This window comes from Apostichopus japonicus, chromosome 1, assembly GCF_037975245.1.
Source record: "Apostichopus japonicus isolate 1M-3 chromosome 1, ASM3797524v1, whole genome shotgun sequence".
Lineage (NCBI taxonomy): Eukaryota > Metazoa > Echinodermata > Holothuroidea > Aspidochirotida > Stichopodidae > Apostichopus > Apostichopus japonicus.
In genome coordinates, this window is record NC_092561.1 from 5111804 (window position 1) to 5133121 (window position 21318).

The following is a 21318-nucleotide window of genomic DNA, read 5'->3' on the forward strand; positions in this document are numbered from 1 at the left end:
GGGGCCAATACAGCATACCTTTTATGTTATATTGCATAATGAGGTGCATTCTTCTGTCCATGGAAATGCACTTTCCATTGAAAATTCCGGAGAGGTTAAACCCAACCGTGATAACTAATGTGTTACTATACCACTTAAAGGGTGTGAAGACTCGCGCACAAAGAAACGTCTAATGCCGGTAATCTGACCTAGTTTCGAATGAGGTGTAACAGAAGTGTTAGACACCACCATTGATCCCAGAAAATACACACACAGCTTGCTACAGTCCGTAATTAGACACTAGTGTAAAGTCAGTACATACAGCTGCGGTCAATACCCACAGCTGTGTGAACAAACGATACAGCAATGGACGGATCTCAGGTCCAGCTAAAGATAACAAGGTATCACTTTTCATTACTGTCTGCATTTTGTAGTGACACGAACAAAACGTCACTTGCAAGCAACAGAAAGTTAACTTTTTCAGATGGCCACACGCGGTTTGGGGCGAGTCTTCAATGCCTTTAATGGTTAAGATATCAGGATGACCGTACCTCAACGACAACGTAGGCAGCCCTTGGTCCAACTAGACTGGCAGGGAGCTCGGTAGGAGCGACATCTTGTTGGAAGAGTTGCCTGTCTGAGCAGGACAGCAGGTGAGCGCAGACAGCATCCTGAAAGAAAATCAGAAGGAGAGATGTTCATGTAGAGAAATATCGGTTTATATGCGAAAGACAACGTTTGGTAACTCGCAACTGTGGTCGTACCTAATCACAGGTAAAATGCAGAAAAGAACATGTATAAAACATATCCAGAAAACTGATGGTTTTGGAACCGATTTCAAAGATAAAAATCACACCCTTGAAATACAAATTCATTCACTGGAGTCATTACCACAGTTTGATTCCCAGCCTATGTTCTTGCTATTTTTTCTTTATTCTTTGGAATAACCTTGGGTATTAAAGGGTAAAATCTGGCAAATGTGTGTCAGTTTTCACCAAAATCATGCATTTTAGTGCAAAAGCAGGTGATTTCTTATGAGAGTCCTCGATTTTGCACACATGAATTTGGAATCAGTGACTTATCTTTTCCTTTGTTCCTTTATTTTTGTCAAAACCATATTTTAAACCATACTTTGAAATATTTCCACACTGTTTTTTTTATTGCATGAATATCACCTTCAAGATAAAATACAACATTTACACAATTTACACAAAAAGTTTGCCCTACTTCACAACTTTATGTAAGTGTAACAGCAATTGACAGATTATCATTTTTTATCACTACTTTCTGTTATACATATTCTAAAACTTTCCCAAGGTCAAACTTAGTAATGACAGAATACTATGTAATTCCTGTACTTTTGACACCTAGGATGGTAGAATGAGGAGGAGGGGGAGGCGGGCTACACCAGAATAGGCTGGGAATGCGCCATGTAGAGGGCGGTGCTAAAAGGTTACCAGATGCTCTAGACATGGAGGAACGAGAGTGCAGTTGTTGTGGGGAGACAGGTAAGTGAGTAATAGACATATATATACTGTACACTACTACACTTCTATAAATGCTACATACTGTATGCAGGCGATTTATGATGGCAAGCTACCTCATCCTGTAGAAGTCCTAAATGGGAATTTCTAATGTTCAACACATAAATGTGCACTTATCATCATGTAAAAATCTCCATACAACAAATGTTATCCAATACTTTCTATCTGTAAAACTAGTACTTGCTGCTCCATGGTCAAAAAATATACTCATTTTGTCTTGAAGAATGAGCATTATATTTTACCTTTCTTGTTTTATAAAGTTATCCTATACAACCTAATTACACCATGCTATTTGAAGACCCCCTCCCCACCTCCCCGGGGAAAAAGTAACAGCCATGAGTCAAGCTGGTTTCTTAAAGCAGGTTTTAGGTTCAAACATATTTTTACAATTGTGGGCCTCAAAAGTAGGCCTATTTACTGGCTAAACAAATGCCTGTGGATTCTGCTGTTTTGCCAACTGTTAGTAAAGAAAAGGCACTGGAATATTCCTGCCAGTAGACATTAATAACTTGAAAATAATTATTAATACTTTTAAATCAATAATTAGTTATGAAATTTATAATAATATCATCAGTTATTCTTTATTTTTAGAAAGAACTTAAACACATGCTAGGTCACACAAAATTAGTCTGTGAAACAAACACATGATTTCCATACCCAGACCACATAGCCTGCAATTACTGCTAATTGTCAACAAATATTACTCTGCTGGAACTCTCAAATGCCTGTACAGTAACTGATGTGTGTAACAGTAATTATAAGTTCTTGATTTTAGCCAGTAGATTTTTTTTTTTAAAAGAGTGTGAAGACTCGCCCGCAAAGAAACGTCTTATGCCGGTAATCTGAAGTTTCGAATGAGGTGTAACAGAGGTATTAGACACCACCATCGATCCCAGAGAATGCACACACACAGCTTGCTACCATTCGTAATTAGACACTAGTGTACAATCACTACATGCAGCTGTGGTCAATACCCATAACACAGTGTACATAGCAGTGATGGACATCTCAGGTCCAGATAATAGATAACAAGGTATCACGTTTCATACTGTCTGCATTTTGTAGCAATAAGAAAAAAACTTCACTTGCAAACTGTTTCACAGGGCGGTACGCCGTTTGGGGCGAGTCTTCAATGCCTAAGCGCTTGTTTTTCTTTGGCAATTGGCCATGAACATTGTGAAGTTCTACACCTGAAATGTTTCAATGAATTACCACACTATTTTGCACAGCAATATCTTTCATCAGCTACAGGTAGGTTAGTCGTGTTTCCTTCCAAGTATTGGAGTTAAATTCGATAAATATTTGTAAGTTTCCAAAGTACTGTATGATATGTTATCATAGATTAGACATACACTAGTATGTCAATTATCTGGGAAAAAATAACTCTGAGAAAAAAATTCAAATGAAGTTCTTAAGCTCATTCACCATCATTTGGTGACAAAATCTACCTGATTTGCTATCATATTTTGGGGTAATTTGGTAAATTGCAGGCCAAATAAAAAAAACCAAACAGCTGCTTTAATTCCATACCATGGGCTGAATGGCGTTGCCATGGCAATACTGGTAAAATACTCCGCACAATTACGTTAAAAAAAAAGGTAAGAATCTCCTAGCTGTGAGATAAACACATCCATCTGATTCATGCAAACGTTTCCTTTAAAGACTACCAAAAAAAAAAAAACGCAATAAACTGAGAAAGAGACAACAAGCTCACCGATACAGGTAGAAAATATCGTTTGATCGTGTCTGCTGATAGCTGTCTGTAGCACTGCCCGAACGGTCTGTCAAAGAAGGAAGGTGAAGAGAGGAAGAATGAAAACGTGAGTGACTTGCAAGTGAAAGTTAACCAGTGTATCTCAACATCAAGAGAGGATATTCTTGACTTCCTTTATGATATTTATCAGGTATCCTGCCAGGTTATAAAAAGGATCATGTTTAATAACAACATTAATAACACCACATAGGTTGCAGAAGAGCTATCATGTTTAAAAGATGCATATGCATATATATGCTGTTTTGTAACACTGTATGATTTATAATAATACTACACACAACTGCTGTGCGAGTCCCAGAAAAGAGACCTTATATAGCTTATATTTTTGTGATAGTAGTCCATTTTAAATGACTTATTTTGATTTCCGAGAAAACAAAGGTTAAAGCGTCTTCGTATTTTTCCAATCATCATTGAATCATTGACCAGAACTTGTCAGTCCCTAATGAATACGAATATGCTGATGAATGTAAGATACTGTTTGACGTTTTAACATTTCTCGACTTAGAGAATTGTCTGGTGGAAGATTTTGATACATTGTACTAATAGTTCTTCATTTTCTCTTTCTAACCATGTGAAAATTGTCCCAATTTGACGTTTTCTTGTAGAAATCTAGTTTTTAAATCCACCAGTTTCTCACCAAAAGCACCATTTGTTTGAAGTTGAACGCATCAGTTTGGTCAAAACGAGCCACTTGAAGTTAGCAGCTACAATTTCCGCAACAAATACACTCTCGCATGTACATGCACAGGCGATTGCCTATCATTGATTACGTATGCATTACGATCGTTACATATACAGCCTGCCATACCAAGTTGTTACGTATATATAGCACTGCACATAATACACTCAAACCACACTTCATGAGCCATTCTTCGAAATATGTTTGTGGGTTTGGGAATACAATCAGACCTTAAAAACTTGTCTTGCAAATATCCAGGATGTTCATCAAGACACTTTATAAATACGATAATAACATAATTTTTTTCTCCTGTGTCACAAGGTCAACCTGGTTAGCCCTCGCATGGTTTATTCCCAGAAAAACAGTGATTTGTCCGGGTATCACATGATCTACGAAGTAACCAAAGAGCTCTGTCTTCCTTATCTTTCTCCAGCTTAATTAGTCACACTTAGAATGTGAATTTATTGTGTTGGCTTCAGCTACAATAGTTCGGAGATTGTGTGATACCCGGAAAGTCACCGTTTATCCCCCCCCCCCAGGGTGTAGACCAAGGGAGGGCTAACCAGGTTGACCTCGTAATCATTATTGTCATTTTTTGTACACTTTTCTCTGTCAAAGAGAGAATTCAGACCATAGATCTTTTCTATAATAGTGTCATAATCTCAATTAGAGATGTACGGTACATCCAAAAGTTTTATTCTTTTCCTCACTCAAATCACTCAAAGATGCAAATGATGGCTCACGGTGTATTAACAATTCAATTCAACACAGCTGGTTGCATGTCACTGTTTGGTCTTGATTTTAACACTTTTGTGAATGCATGGATTTGCTCATTATATGGAAATTTGAAAATAAGTCATAATGTAAAGATGAAATTTTATCCACTTCATATATATTCAGGTTAATTAACTACCACTACTTTTTCAACTTCAATCTGAATATTCATTTTAATTGCATGGTGACAGCAAAATGAATAGTCATGTGATAAATGAGGGAGAGGAGGGTGGGGAGGGGGGGAGCATTTTGCATTACACAAATTTGGTGACTTGAAAGACAGATATGATCTGTACCTGCCCATAAAGTTTAGAACATGTATGCAGAAAGCTGAGCTACAGTATGCACTTGTAATTTAAAGCTATAAGCCCTATTAGAAGTCTCCAGTGTATGTACTTTACACCAAGGTGTCGGCCTGACAACTACAGTACCTCAGTATCACCATGGGGCTATGGTAATAGCTCCATGGTATCACAAATGGTCTGTAAAACCTTTTTAACCTTGACACCTTTAAATAGCTAATTTATCATAATCTCCAACACAAATCTCACCTGTCAGCTTTCCCTAGGATAGCCAGATATGAGGTCTAAGGTTACCTCTTGAGGTTAACATTTGAGAAGTCTTGTAATAGCAGGGGGGGTACGACCTTAAAGGGACCAACTACTACAGTACCGACACTGTCAAGATGGAAGCAAACCTAACCAAAATATTATTAAATCCTCTCTTTCATGCATATACCACGAAAAACACACACACAAATCCAAAGTAGGAATATTTGGAATAGTTTAATTGGAAAGTCAAGTGTTGATACCCTCATTGGTGAGAGCTTGTACTGTTCATGCATTGATTAAATTAGTGGCATATTGCTAAATTACTGTACACATCAGCTCCCTGATCTGAGGTCCATGCTCACTGACATGCATGCATACTCATTTCTGACCTTGCCATTCTGATGCAATCTCTATTGATAATTCTTATCATTACCCCTCCATAAGAAATCAACACAACCTCGATTCTAACATCTGGGCAAGTTTTACAAGAGGTGTAATAGGCAGGGGCACAAACAATGGTTTAGCATTAAAGATGTAAGGAGGACGGGGGGGGGGGGGGGGGAGTGGGATGTCAAGGAGGAGGCAAAAGCCAAACAAATGTTCAATGATGTCAATGTTTGCCAAGATACAAATCATTATTGTAAAGGTTCATGGCCCCCCACCTCTACCGCCAACTCCCCCCCCCATCCCCTCACCCATGTACCCCGACAATTCCACTCAAGTAGGCTGCACAATATTAGCAGACCCTGGCATTCATTAAACTAACAGAATGGTGTCTGGACAAGTACTCATTGTAATGTCCTACTGTATGGAAATGTATTACTGTACAGTACACACCAAAGTTTGAACAGAAGTTTCCCTGAGTGTTACACAAAAAGAATGCATACAGTACACATGTACAGTACATGTTCTATACTGTTAATGTACTGTACATGTGCAGTACATGCACAGTACATGCACAGTACATGTACAGTACATGTACAGTACATGTACAGTACATGTACAGTACATGTTCTATACTGTTAATGTACTGTACATGTGCAGTACATGCACAGTACATGCACAGTACATGTACAGTACATACATGTACATTACATGTACAGTACATGTACTGTATGTAAGACATAGACATGACTAGGATCTATACTGTACCACTGCTTATTCCATCTCTTGAGTCCCTTTAAACACTCTCACCTATTAATTACAATACCCTGGACAATCTGATTTGACCTTTCTATTGATCCTGGTTGGATTTCTAGCCTTCTCTGATTGTCAAGGGAGATTTAGTTGGCTTTGGGTTCATTACGTACAAAAAAGAAAAACAATTTTGTTGATGTTTCAGTAATGACCTCCTTGGCCATGGAAGCAACAAATGTATATCAATACATGGAGCCCATTACACTTAGGTACAATACTGCATAACTTACATGTATGTGTTATGGGCTATTGTATACGTACAGTATTGTATTCATATGTTATGGGGTATTGTAAACCGGGGTCCGACCAGTAATATTGTATATATTACATACTGTATGCTAAGGAAACAATAAACAGGGTAGGGGGAGGGAAGAGAGGGTTAGGTATACATGTGTAAAGGAAGATGGAGGGAGTGGGGGGGGGGAGTAGGACCAGGAATAACAGAGGGAGGTCAATGGAGGTGAGGAGTCTAAGGAAGAAGGAAAGTATTAAGTATGGCATACTGTACATGTATTTGTTTGATATTTTTTTCCCTGTTTCATAACCTCTACATGTGTTCCACCTGCATGGCTTTAAATTTCCATAGTTCATTTCAATGAATAAAACAATAAAACCAACTGCATTTATAAACAATAGGGATCATGTAATCAATAAGCTGTGCATCCACATACTGTATGAAGTACAGTATGAAAGTTCATCAACATGTGAATATACTTTTTGAGTTATCATGTTTACAAGGTTCGTTTAATTAAAAGTACTTTACCCTGCAGTAATAACTTTGTTTTCACTACATGAATGCCCATATGCATTGCAATCCAATTACTGCACTCATGATACTTACAATGAGTACAGTAGCAACCAACAACAGCTGCCTAAAAATAATTTGCATCCACATCAAGAGGCAGTGAACCATAACCAATTTAAACTGCCAAAAGTAAGACGGTGATTTGTTTAATATACTGACATATAAATATATGTGTATTAAAATACTTATAAATACTTTGAAAGTTATTAACTTTTAATTAATACACCAGATTTTTCTTTTTTGGGGAGGGGGATACTGAGGTGGAAGACATATGGGGGAAGCTTAAAGGCATTGAAGACTCGCCCCAAACTGCGTGCGGCCATCTGAAAAAGTTAACTTTCTGTTGCTTGCAGGTGACGTTTTGTTTGTGTCGCTACAAAATGCAGACAGTAATGAAACGTGATACTGTACCTTGTTATCTTTTATCTAGACCCAAGATGTCCATCGCTGCTATGTACACTGTGCTGTGGGTATTGACCGCAGCTGTATGTACTGACTGTACACTAGTGTCTAATTATCGGCGGTAGCAAGCGGTGTGTGTATTTTCTGGGATCGATGGTGGTGTCTATAACACTTCTGATACACCTCATTCGAAACTAGGTCAGATTTACCGGCATTATACATTTCTTTTTGGGCGAGTCTTCACACCCTTTAAACTACTTTAAATATGTTTAAAAGGTTACCAGTTCATTCTAGATCGAAGGAGGTGCTAAGGTTGTGGGGAGACTGGTAAGCGAGGCACTAAGTAAATCTTGTAGATCTACTGTAAATGTAACAGACCTGTACATTTTCTTGACATAGAAACTCACCTGAGCAAGGCTGCTAGTTGTGCTATGCTAAGATCCTTGGCATGTCTGAGACACTGTCGGACGGCTTCAAACCCATCGCACGTCCCAAAGTAATTTATAAGTTGCGTAAGCTGTGAAGCCTGGTGTAAAGAGAATGATAAGAAGGTAATTAATGTCAACATGTACAAGTAACCTGCATAATCCTGTTGTACTTTTCAATATTTCCATGCAGACTCCATTTTTATTCTTCTTTTCCACATGTGATGGAATGACAGTTGGTGGAAATGTACAACCCCATGGCATTATAATATACAGGTTTCATGAAGAAGTTATTCATAAACGTAATTTAAAGCAAGATTTTGCATCCCACAAATTTGATGGTTTACTACTTCCTGCGTAATCATTTTACAATGGATCAAGTTTGTACTATTATCACAAACGACATGGCTCTCTGGCAGTGTTTCGTTAAAGGGCTCCGTCATATTTCGGTCCCAATATGCATTGAATCTGTCTTGTTCTAGAGATCCCTGACTCGACCGCACAGGTAACCCGATCATGTGAAAGCGACCATAAGCTGTAGTCACGCCAGCTGAACTTGCAGACAGACCAGCCAGGAGACTGACAAGTTCAAGTTTTCACCGGTTCAGTTTCGCCAAACATGCTTGACTAGTAAGCACAAGTTAAGGTGCTTAAAATTGTTCATTAGCTTGACATAATATGAACATATATGTTTCAAGAGATCTCATCTCCGATAATTAAGAAGGCTATTACACAACTTATCTACTCCTGGCACTGTTGTGATCTACTCTGTAAAGTCACAAAAGGGCACCCATGCCAAGTTTCGTGGAACCCATTTAGATACAGTATATATAGCTGGTATGAGAGCGTTCACACGTTGATTTGGGGCATGCATTGAGAGTCACTATAAGCACACTTGATCATATATAAAAGTTTGTCAATTGGAAGAGGGGATACCATACAGGGCTCCTCACTGTTTATCCCTTCCTCCAGCAAAGACATACAGTACACTAGAAGATGGCCTTAGGATGATGAAGGTGAAAACTGGCTTCACCAAACAAAAATGTTTGATATACCAGCCTGGATTAAGTTCACATTTACTGTATAGTAATAATAATCATAATAGTGTTCCACTTTTATATAGCACTTTATACCAGCACTAAGTCTCAAAGTGCTTTACAGATACAGATACTGTATGTTACCCCTGGTCAATGATAACCTGTCCCAGAGACAATCTCTCCAGGTGGCTGCAGTTATATATACTGCGCCCAATGACAAGTTACCTCACAGGTACCCATTTAACCCCTGGGTGGAGAGAGGCAATTGAGATAAAGCATCTTGCCCAAGGACACAACGTAGTGAACTAGGCAGGAATCGAACCGGCAATCCTTGGATCACAAATCCGACACCTTAGCCAATCGTCCACCACGCTCTCTATGGTACTGCTGTAGGCCGAGAAAAAGTTGCATAAATATTGTTAGGGTGCATTTTGACAAATTATACAGTACTATAGTAAGAACATCGGACATTTTATGGGGGGGAGGGTGGATGGGGAGGAGGGGAAGTCAGGGACATAGATTAATAAAAAATTACAAAAATAAATACTCCTCATTGTTTTTACATTAAGATTTATGAAGATGAAGATATACGACAATTAATTCTTGATAGATCAGATACTACAGACAAGTTTTAAAATAAATGTTTGAAGCACGTACATCTCTGAAGTTTTTTATGTATACACTGGGCAGTATTGCAATTGAACACAGTTATTTTCCTGTGCATGCATCATGTCAGCACAACACAATTGACTAATCAGTTTTCAAAAGAATTTGACTGTCAATATGTAGTGCAAGGGCAAATGATCCTACTGTACTGTACTAACTGTACATAAATAATATAACACGTATACATGTCTTCTAATCACGACAGTTAAACTGGATTCCCGGCACCGGTCAAACCGTTGAAAGATACATACGGACAACCGTTGCCTGAACATCAAACTGAGCCGAGCATTCCGCTACGTACCAGGGACGCAGCGTGTGATTGCCAATTAAAACTCAATAGCACGGGAGATTGCCTGGCATACCTGCAGTGGTGGATTTTTTGTACGTATGCATCATAATATTGTACAGTATGTCCTTTTAATAATAAGCATTGGAATTACCAAACTGGGATACGACTTGAAGTCAACAGTACAAAACTGGTTGATGTACGGTACAGTATAAACAGGTATAATCTGTCTCCAAGATTGCACACAGATGCAGTAGCATTACGGTAAAGCTCCATATATTTCTAAATTAAACTTGTAAGCTGACCAAAGCAGCAGGAAATGAAGGAATAAACCTTGTGATCTATCGACCTGCTTTTTCGAAATCTATTTTAGAAACAACGAGAAGCAGCTCTAGAGAACCAAAGCCCTTGTTTTCTGATATTAACCAATTGATTATAAATGGATTATTGAATATCACAAGACAAATATATACAGTTAAAACAAAGTAGTTACATTAAAAAAAACTTGTAAATGCAAATATTTTTTGAAGACCATGTAATACTATTGTGTTGCAATAGGGATCTTTGGCGTTTCTGCAGGATGCGAGTGATCTATCCTGTTTAAACAGATCTCCAAAGACATTTACAACATACATCTCAACCTATGTGCCAATTGTGATAATGTGTTGTAAAAAGATCTCGTCTTCAATAATTACGAGACGATTGGCACCTGTTTAAGTCCAGCATATATTCCATTTTGGAGACTAGGATACAATTTTACAAACAATACAGCGATGGACATCTCAGGTCCAGCTAAAGATAACAAGGTATCACGTTTCATTGCTGTAATGTCTGCATTTTGTAGCGACACAAACAAAACTTCACTTGCAAGCAACGGAAAGTTAACTTTTTCAGATGGCCGCATGCGGTTTGGGGGGAGTCTTCAATGCCTTTAAAGCTATAACTCAGTTTAGCTGAAAACACCACAAAGAGACTTTCTGATTGGTTGACGACCAGATGTGTGGGCAACATTTCTTTGCTAAAATGTGCTACTTATGAGTGGTAAAATCCGTATGTTAGTTCAAATATATCTAGTAGAGGAGCGGATGCTCTCATCTAGGAGTGTACATATATTTCAAATGCTACATAGCAGTTTTGTAAACACTGAACCATAAAATATTCAGTATTGTTTCTCATATTGAATGCTGGATGGTCACAGTAAGCACTCAGTACTGTTCGATAGTATTAAGCGCAAGAAAATTGGCCTGACAATATGTCAAGTGGAAGAAACTTTGCCTGACAATCACCAAGTGCAAGAAACATTCCCTGACAATCATCAACTGCATGGAACTTTGCCTGACAATCACCAATCTGAGCAAGAAACTTTGCTGGACAATCGCCAAGCCCAAGAAACTTTCCCTGACAATCGCCAAGTTTGTGAAATTTTGACAGACAATGGCCAAGCGAAAGTAACTGACATATCACCAAGTGCATGGAACTTTGCCTCACAATTGCCAAGCTAAAGAAACTTTGCCAGACAAAGGCCAAGCGAAAGAAACTTTGCCAGACAAAGGCCAAGCGAAAGAAACTTTGCCTGACTATCACCATGAGCAACAAACTTTGCCTGAAACTTGCTGCCAAGTGCGTGAAATTTACCTGACAATCGCCAAGCACATGGAACTTTCCCTCACAATCACTAATTGATGAAACTTTGCCTGACAATTGCCAAATGTGTGAAACTTTGCTGGTCAATCGCCAAGTGTGGAAACTTTGCATGACAAACAACTGGGTAAGGAGGGGGGGGGGGGGCGGTAGGGGGACATGTCCTTGTAATCACCAAGCTTGTGACACCTTGCTGGAAAATCTCCCAGCCCATGAAACTTTGCCTGTGTGACAACCGCCAAGCGTGTGAAACTTAGAGTCGCAACCAACCTAAGATCAAAAGTGCACATATATTGCATTTATGTAGCAATTTGTGCATTTGGTTCTGAACTTTGCTATCATGAAATACCAGATAAATATTTCCCTGGAAGGTAAAGGAAATATTATCCTACTGTAGTACATTTTAAAAAGAAAAATACTTTTAATGGATCAAATGCTGTCAGCTGTCAGAGTACTGTAGATCAAATAAGCAAGAAAAATGCTATAAAACCGGCTGGAGGTAAACGTACTGTAAATATAAATATACTGGTACTGCAGGGAGTAATTGATGTCTCAAATTTTGAGTGTAGCAGTTGCTTGTAAAATACTGTGGTTCCTACTGTACAGTAATGTACTGTACAGTACTTACGTAATTTACTAAAATATCCAACTACATCTTTGTTGTACTTGTTTATCAATTGACCATGCATTTTTGCAATTTAGCTGTTTGCAATGTGATATTGGATAAATTATTCTCTATATTAAGTACCGTAGCCTGTACTTATGAACAGTACAGCATTATTGGAAATTTGACATTGATAGTGTAATTATGTACATTCAACCCAACATCCTGACCACTGCTGCATGTTTTGACATCTGGATTAATACATGAGTCACCACACACATAGTCTGGAATTTTTCTCTCTTTTTCTTGTAATTGTGACAGTACTTCTTACTTTAAATTTGCCATACTGTAAGTTAATGTAATAGCCCCTGGAGATGTTAAATCTGCTTCAGAACTATGACATCCACAGAGTTCAAATTTAACCACAGATATACATACTATAATGAACCTCTACATATTGGAGTAATGAACACATATTTCCAAAAAAGAAATGGTACATAGACTGCGGTTTTTGCCCATATTTAATCTTACAGCACCTATGGATTTCATCACAGCATGACAGAGATTTAATCACTGGGGATCTCATTGTCTGCTAGCTGACAAGCTTTGCCTGGTAACGAAAATAAGTGCAAATTGTTCAGACCTTGCCATTACCAAATCAACCAGTGTGTATGAGTCACCACTGCACACACCATAAACGAGCTATAATAAGGTTGTATTTTGTGCAGGTCGCTGACACCGATGTTGCTATTTTTTAAATTCTGAAATACCTTGGCCTTTCTACCATAGAACTGAAGTTGAGTCAAAATTTGAAAATGCCAAAATTTTAGTCCAACACTAAATGCAGGCTATGCGCAGTAGTCAAACTCTTTTACCTTGTGTATTACGAGGTGGGTAACAGATTGATGAAGTTGACAAAGAATACACAAACGAGAATAATATATTCTCACCAGCATCCCCACCCCCCTATTATACTCACCCCTTCCTATCCATTCATCCTTCACCCCCCTCTGATCCCCACCCCGTAGAGATCACAACGATAGTTTCTGTGGACGTATTATTGTGCCACACATCCAGTGAACACAATGAACATGTACACCCCGTAAATGACTTCATCAAGACAAGATTAAGTAACATGATTATGAGGTGGGCTCACTATAGCCATGAACGTGTTACAGTGCATGCACATGTCACTGCATGCACCTGCGCCAGGCCTCCTAGAATTTGAAAAAAATAAATTAACTCGAGCGTAGGCAGTATCATCCGCCCGGCTGCCTGCGCTATACCCGTGCCGCCAACCTCCCAACGTGAATTCATCTTCCTTAATGTGTAAGTACTATCATACATATATAACCAAGATCAATGCTACATAAATTGGGGGTGATTTACAGCAAATTAGCCTGGCTTCAAATCCTTTTAACATAAAAGACCGTGTCATATATGATGGAGGGGGACAACAATTAGGATAAAATGCCCTAAAACTACAAAAACGATGGTTTTGTAACCTAAATTATGTATTTTGTAATTACGTGTGACAATTTGCTCAATATTCAGACAGGTAGAGGGGGAAGAAAAAAAACCTTTCCAGAATTTATTACGTGAAAGTTGTCACTGTGACAGAGACTGCGATAATCGTGATGGAGATGCAGCACCGTACTGTAGGCATCAATGCTCCTGCATGGCTTCTGTAATCGCAGGAGCTGAATATACTGTATATCTACAAAGCTGCTTAAAAGCAGCTTCTTCAAGAGTTTATTTTTCAAGATTATGTGAATATACTAACATTTTTATTCAAATGGACAGTTGTTTAATATTTAACTTGACTATATAGTTTGGTTTCATTTCAAATGGTGAATTTTAAGTACATTAACAAAGTTGCATAATATGCAATTTTTCAATTTGTTTTTCACATGTACAGTACATGTATGTGATTAAACACTGATGTATGAAAAGTACTGTACATGAGTGACAAAAGTGTTGAGGAAAATTTTCTTGATCTTCTGAAGACCCCCCAAAGCATATTTGGGGCCAATAGTGACAACTTTAAGGACCTTTGTGAGTTGAGAGTTTGGATAAAATTTCTGATGTTCTTCAGTTACTAAGTATCCCAACTATTTACGGGTAAAAGAGGAGCTCAAGTAAAGACATGGATTATTAACTTGAATAGTCAAGTCTTCATTACAAAGATACATGGAAAATTCAAAACAGTTTCCAATTTTTTATATTTTTTATGTTGAGTATAATACTGATTAAACATTATATAAGTTGTTTTAAAGCCGCATTATGGATCGACAGCAATCTATTGTTAATTCTGTCAATTAAACAAATTTAAACATAACATAAAGCTTACAAAGTTTTGGTACTATACTTATCTCTTTGGAAATCTCTTTTAGACTAGCAATCAAATATTCAAAGCCTAAGGTGTACCACAACCTTTTAAGACTTGTGTAACACGAACAGAACGCCTACAGAAAATACCGGTTTTAATCTTGCCAACTCAATTTTTTTCCTGGTAAAAATTCCACGTTTGCAATGGGGTACACGCATGTACAAGGTAAAAAATAACATGGAAGGTGAAGGACACCTGGATACAGAGGGCTTTTACAGAGGTGAGAAAACTGACAAGTAGTAACTTCTTTTGGAAACTTAATAGAACGATACATTTGCAAATATTGTCACGGAAGCCTTGTGGTACTGTAGCTTGGCACTGTATAGAATTCTTTAAAGTGCTTGTAACATACTATTGACTCTACATCACACTCACAGCCAGCCTGTACATTTGTTTCTTAAATAACTACAGTATGAAAAACATGAGGCCATCGACTTGGCTCGCATTTTGTGTACCACTCAGAAGTTAATTTTATCTTCAAAGTTCAAGGTAATGAATGTTACCAATAACAAAGCAGCTCTGATAACCAAAGGGGACACCTACAATTTAGCTAGAATAATTGAGTTAGCTTGTTTACAAGGTTTTCAGACTTTTTGCCTACTTTTGACCTCAAATTACCTTTGACCTGTAGCAAAACAGCTCAAACTGTAGTAATAATTTAGGGGGCAACTACCAAGAAATTATGAAAAACACCAATTCCACAGACGTCCAGAGTTTAAACTTGTCTATAAGGTACTTGGATAAATTCCTATTTCGGGCTACTGGAGATCTCAAATGACCTTTGACCTTGCTCATGCAACAACCTGAAAGTAAGCATGTACTAACAGTACTAAGGAGAATTAACACAGCAATACTGTTCACATTTCTTGCTTGGCTTTTTGTATGTGTTTAGTTACATTACTTCTAGGGAAAATTGCCTGAGCAGTAACAAAAATGTTTTAAAATTGAATTCAAATTTAGGTCAAAATATGAACCCTCCCTCCTCCCCAATGTTTACAAACATGCCTGTTTCTGCTTTGACTTGTTGATAAACAAAACTGTAATTTGCTGTTTCTTTGCAAAAGGTCTAAATCCTGTGGGGAAAGAAGTGCATTATCCTAATAATGTGATTTGTAGGGAATCTGTCAGAACTGAAGGAGATGATTTACATTAGTAGGCCATCATGATAGGTAGATACATTGGTTTGTGTGTGTTATTAAAGGATTGGTTCAGGTGTTTGACATGTCTATTTTGTATGAAAGAGCACAAAAAGACAAAAAGAACTGTGAAGAAACTACTGTACCATGATAGCATGCTCTGTTAAGGAGATATGACACTTTGAAGAAAAAACGACTGGTGTGTCATATCCTCACTCCTTAACATTTATGAATATATTTCTTTACAAATTACTTACATTGTTTAACACATTTGAAAATAATATAATCAAAAATTCTTCAGATGTTTAATCTCAAATACTTCCTTTGACAAATATGAGATCTCCTGACATATCTTTTGGTTGAAAGTCATGAAATCTCACAAAAATATTTAGAGAAAAAAACAAAGACTTTTCAGGAATGTGAGGATGTGACATCACAGCTAGTCAGATTTCAGCAGTTTCTACACAATCTGATAAAACTTTACACTTGAATATCTCTTTTAACCGAAAAAGATATTTGAACAGTTTTTTCACTATTGTGTTTCTCTTATTGTCCTCTTTCATATAACATAAACATGTATGACAACTGGACCAATCCTTTAAGACCTTTGTTTTAATGAGGTTCAGAGAGACGTCCAGTTGTTTGTCTTGCACAGAAATGAACAATTATGCTCAGTGCCATTTCTATTACCTGTTCTTGTGTGTGTGTGACTCTGTTGTAAATTATGAAAGATTATTATTTTGGTAAGTGTGCGGCTTAAATTATGTTTGACGTTCTACAGAGGTTTATGTTATCTTAGTGCTAATCTTTTGTACTCATAAATGGTGCTTTTCAATTATCTACCATTCAATTAACCCAGCCATGCAGCAACAATTCTTCAGACTTAGGTAGGATGTGGTACGTACATGACCTCCCAACAATACATGTATTGGAAAGATTCAAACATTCGACCTTAACTAAGTACAGTAGTCTTATTGTACTGAATTTGATGATCATAAATATTCATAATATTCATGACGAAAAATAGCTAATATGTCATGTCAACTTGATTTAATTTCAATCCTATATTATAAAACTTACTGGTTTATATATTTACGAGTGACCCACTTACCTGTCTCCCCACAACCTATGCACCGCATTCTACCGTGTCTAGAATGCCCTGGTAATCTTTTAACACTGTACACCCTCACTGGCCCAAATGGCCTTCCTTCATTTTGAGACCACTTTCCCACAAAGTGGCCCCTGACGCGACCTCGGGGAGGGTGGCGGGTAAACCCTGCCACCCGCCGAGCTCGCCGAGAAGGAAAAATCTAACGCTAACAAAGACTGCTGACGCCTCCAGGCGGAGCCCACCCTGAACAGTCGGGGTGGGGGTCCGCCCTCCGTCACCCCGTAGGCGTGCCTCCCCCTACACTAACAGAGGCCTAATTGAACAAGGGGACGAGGCCCATACTACCTTAGATGGTAAAGAGTAACCTGGTAAACCGAACTAAGGAAACAACACCCACCGATAGACAAGTAGCCGCAGGCGACCCAGGGGGTGGCGATGTCTAACGACGAAACGCGAGGAGTCATGAGTCAGGTCGAACGACCGCTCCCCCGTCCGGCTGCGTCCCACCTCCCTCGGGGGAGGGTGGCGGGAAATGGAGACAGGTAAGTGGGTCACTCGTAAATATATAAACCAGTAAGTTTTATAATATTTACTTCGTTCCCCACTTACCTGTCTCCCCACAACCTATGCACCGAGTGGCACTGTCCGATGGTGGGAGGCCCGAGGGGTGGGACCCCCGGAGCTCGTATCATCGAGCGACCAAAGCCAAATCGGCCTGTGATATGTCCGATAAGTAGCAGGCGACAAAGCGATTGGAGTCTTCCACGCCGTCGTCTTGCAGATGTCCACTATTGGAAAACCTGCGCACAGGGCTGTAGAAGCAGTGAAACCCCTGCTGTTGTGAGCCGTGGATCTGCCTGGACCTGTAGCCAGAGGGCGGACGGCTTCCACCAAACAGCGGGACAAGGTATCCTCCCAGGCTGCTGAGTGGGGCACTCGAAGGAGGAAGAACAGAGATGTCGAAGTACCCAAGAGATCTTGTGTTCTGTTGAGGTACCACTTCAGTGCCCTAATGGGAAACCATACTGTAGTCAAAGAGAAGGTCTTGATCTCTGGGATGATGATGTCTCCCGGTAGGAGAGCCCAAACCTGGTTCTAGCGAAGAAGGAGGGGTCGAGAACTATCAGCACCCCACAAACCGTAGGACTGAAGGCACCTTAGTCAAGGCGAGCCGTTGCTGCCTGGCGTGGAGCCGTAGGGGAAGCCCCTGATGGAAGGCGGCAACAGCCGAACGAAAGTTTTTGATCGTCTAAACCCTGCCTCCCTTCTTGGAACAGTGGGTAAGGAGTCGGCGATCAAGGTTAGAAAGGCCATGGTAGGCAGAGTCTGTCTCGTTCGGCATACTCCGAATCTCCGTAGGCAGAAAACGTAAGTACCAAGGTTGTTCTCACTCTGGCGGCCAAAGTCCTTTCTGTCTAAGGAAACACCAGACAATTTCCAGGCACCTAATTGTAGGCCCTTGCTGTCCGGGTGAGCCAGCGCCCCGTCTATGGGACAACCGACTGTGGTTTGTCCGGCAGGATCGCTGGCTCGTCCGCTAGGAGCTGGATAACTTTTGCCCGAACCGGGGTCAGCGGGGCCACTATGATGGCTGACCATGCCAAGAGGGGGAAGATGTAAGCTTCCGGTCCGTTTCGCGACAGGGACCTGGCGTTATGTGGAAGGCCTGCGGGTGGGCCGCCTGAACAAAGATGAGCAGCCCATTGTTGCCCTGTGTCGCAATCAGGTCTATCAGAGGTCTGCTGAACATGTGGAAAAAACCTACTTCATGTTCGTTGCAAAAGGGTCCACTCGTCAGGGTGGAGCTGTCCCCTGGGCAGAGCATCGGCCATCACATTCTCCTTTCTGGCTATCTGAGAGACTTGTAGGGCCATGCTAGATTCTGTAGCTGTGGTGAGGGTCTCCCTTGCCAGACGGCAATATCTCTCTGACCTGGTGCCACCATGTCTGTTGACGTAGCTACAGTATGTTACCACCGTCGTGTTGTCTGAGAGGATGGTAGTCAAAAGCCCTGTACCTGGGCGCCGGAGGGCTCCAGAGAGCCCAACCCTGTGTATCTGCTGCTAAAGAAGTCAAGGACAGCGGCCTGCTTGGTGACCTTGTTAGTGCTTGCAGGACAGCCGCACTCGCAGTACTGATTCAATACCACAGTACCGTTGATGACTCCTTCAGTTATCAACCCGTTGCAATCAGAAAACTCTGAAGAAAAGGAATGTCCTGATGATGCTAAGCTGTACCCTGTAGGGAGGTTTAATGGAGGTTCTTTCCATGCTAAAAAATATTAATCATAATATTGGGGAAAGAAAAGGCGTAGACCTATTGAAAGATAATGATGCCTGAGGCGCCTAACAATATTACTCCGGTCAACGAAAACCTGTCAAGCATAGAGACAAGTATCTTATGGATGGGAAGCTGCACTGACAAAAAAGTGCCTTGCCCAAGGAAACAACTGAATGATCCGGCCAGGACTCAAACCTGCAAGCCTTAGATCACCAGTCCACTGCCTTCACCACTTGACCACAGTACTCTCTAAAAATGAGTACTGAAGGTACAGAATCTCACTCTGCTGAGTGAGTACGGAATCTTAAACAATGCTGCCCTGCTACAAAAAATGAGACTGAGTACTGAATGGATAGTTTGCTTCATCAGAATCTTAAACAAAGCTACAATGCTACTGTTTATGTGACTCCTACAATTATATGTATGTATTTAAGAACGTATTTAGGATCATCCTGCAAGTAGGAACATGAGAAGAAGCCTCACTGGCTTAACCAAGCTGCAAGCTGACTGAAGTCAGTCTCTTACATACAAATTTAACGTCCATGATTATGAAAAGTCAACAACTCTGTAGCTGGACAACATACATTAATCTTGGGGTGGCCTGAATCGGGGACCTTATGAGTGAAAGGCTTTAACCCTGAGCTAACTGAGCTATAGACCTACTCATCAGAAACAAACTCCCAACAGGGGCTGTGAAGATGGTGAGAGGGTGGGTTTGTAGAAAATCCACCTCATAAATCCCTGGCTGCTTAACGGAGCCCGGGGAGTTACTCAGCAAACACAAAAGCGTTACTAAGCATGTAGTGTTTTGTTATGACAACGTTATGAGTGGTGTAAGAGGTATGTCACCGAAAACGTTTTCAGGCTCATATTTCAAAACGATTTACGTTAAGACAATAATATAACATTAATACAACATTAATATCTCATAGAAACGTTATGTCGACGTTTTTACCACACCACATTTAACGTAATAAACACGTAATAAATGTTATGATAACGTACCCGTTACTCCTCAAATCTCTCCATGTCGAGACGTGTCAATTTCGTAGTGTAGTACAGTAGAAGTATCCAACTTCCTATTGAAACCACCTAGCGCATAGCCACGACTAGGCTATCAGGTGCTACGAAATGCAACTGTGCTTAAAATGTCGGGAACATCGAACATTATTCACGAAGCGCATACTGTATGCTCGGAGCGCGTTAGCGCTTGTACCTTTGTTGGGGTTTTATCCTACCCCTTTTCCAACTTACTACTAACGCGTTTGTCTTGGAAATTCACCCAAAAAATAGAGAGAGAGGTTTATTCCATGGGATCGCTCACGTAGTCGACAGCTCGTTGCAGCAAACGTTGAGCTTACACGTGTCAATCCAGGTGACTGCTTGGCCCCCCTCCTCTCATAACAAATACACAGCGCGGGAATATTGTCTTGGCAGTTTGCCAAGACTCTTGGAAGGCTTCGTTTTCCTGGCACTTTGCCAAGCTTCGAGAACGTTCTCTTCTTGGCAGGTTGCCAAGGTACTAAGTAACGAGACTGTACTAGAATCGCTTCAGTTTGCGCCTTTTAACATGCTCTGGAGGGGGTTCCACCAGCGTTTTAAACAACAAAACATAAGCAAGGTTTCAAACCTAGACATATGGCGATGAATTATAACGAGAGAGAAATATAATTAGCGAGGAGAATATGACCCATGAATGCACAGGAAATCTATGTCATGTCCTGGTTTCTGCTGGTACTTATTAAACACACATTCGGGATGTGTAATGATAAATGGTGTAGCGATTGCAGTGTCTTTCCGCAATTGATTCGAACCTGTCGTCGCAGCTCAAGCTGCTAGTTCCGGGGGGCAACACTCCCCTGATGAAAGAGACTCTTCCCCCTCTTGGAGGCGGGATTAACTTTGAGGCTGGGGATAAGTATATCTCCGTTTGCCGTGGGAACCTCGCTCCAGCCGGCTTTCCTTTCGGATTGGGCGTTTGCCCTTACTACCCCGTTCTGGGGGCCCAGCAGTTGTTGATCTCATCGGTTCCCTGCTC

At 40.1% G+C, this 21318-nt stretch overlaps 1 protein-coding gene across 2 annotated transcripts in view; it reads right to left on the minus strand.

Annotated features, from left to right (window-relative positions):
• Window positions 1-21318, minus strand: part of LOC139963956 (uncharacterized) — a 69590-nt gene that overhangs the window by 15398 nt on the left and 32874 nt on the right. For both annotated transcript variants that reach the window (XM_071965256.1, XM_071965338.1), the window contains exons 6-8: window positions 8113-8231; window positions 3238-3304; window positions 531-650 (exon numbers count right to left, since the gene is read on the minus strand). In XM_071965256.1, the coding sequence (XP_071821357.1) occupies window positions 531-650; window positions 3238-3304; window positions 8113-8231 (306 nt within the window). The remainder of the gene's footprint in view (window positions 1-530; window positions 651-3237; window positions 3305-8112; window positions 8232-21318) is intronic.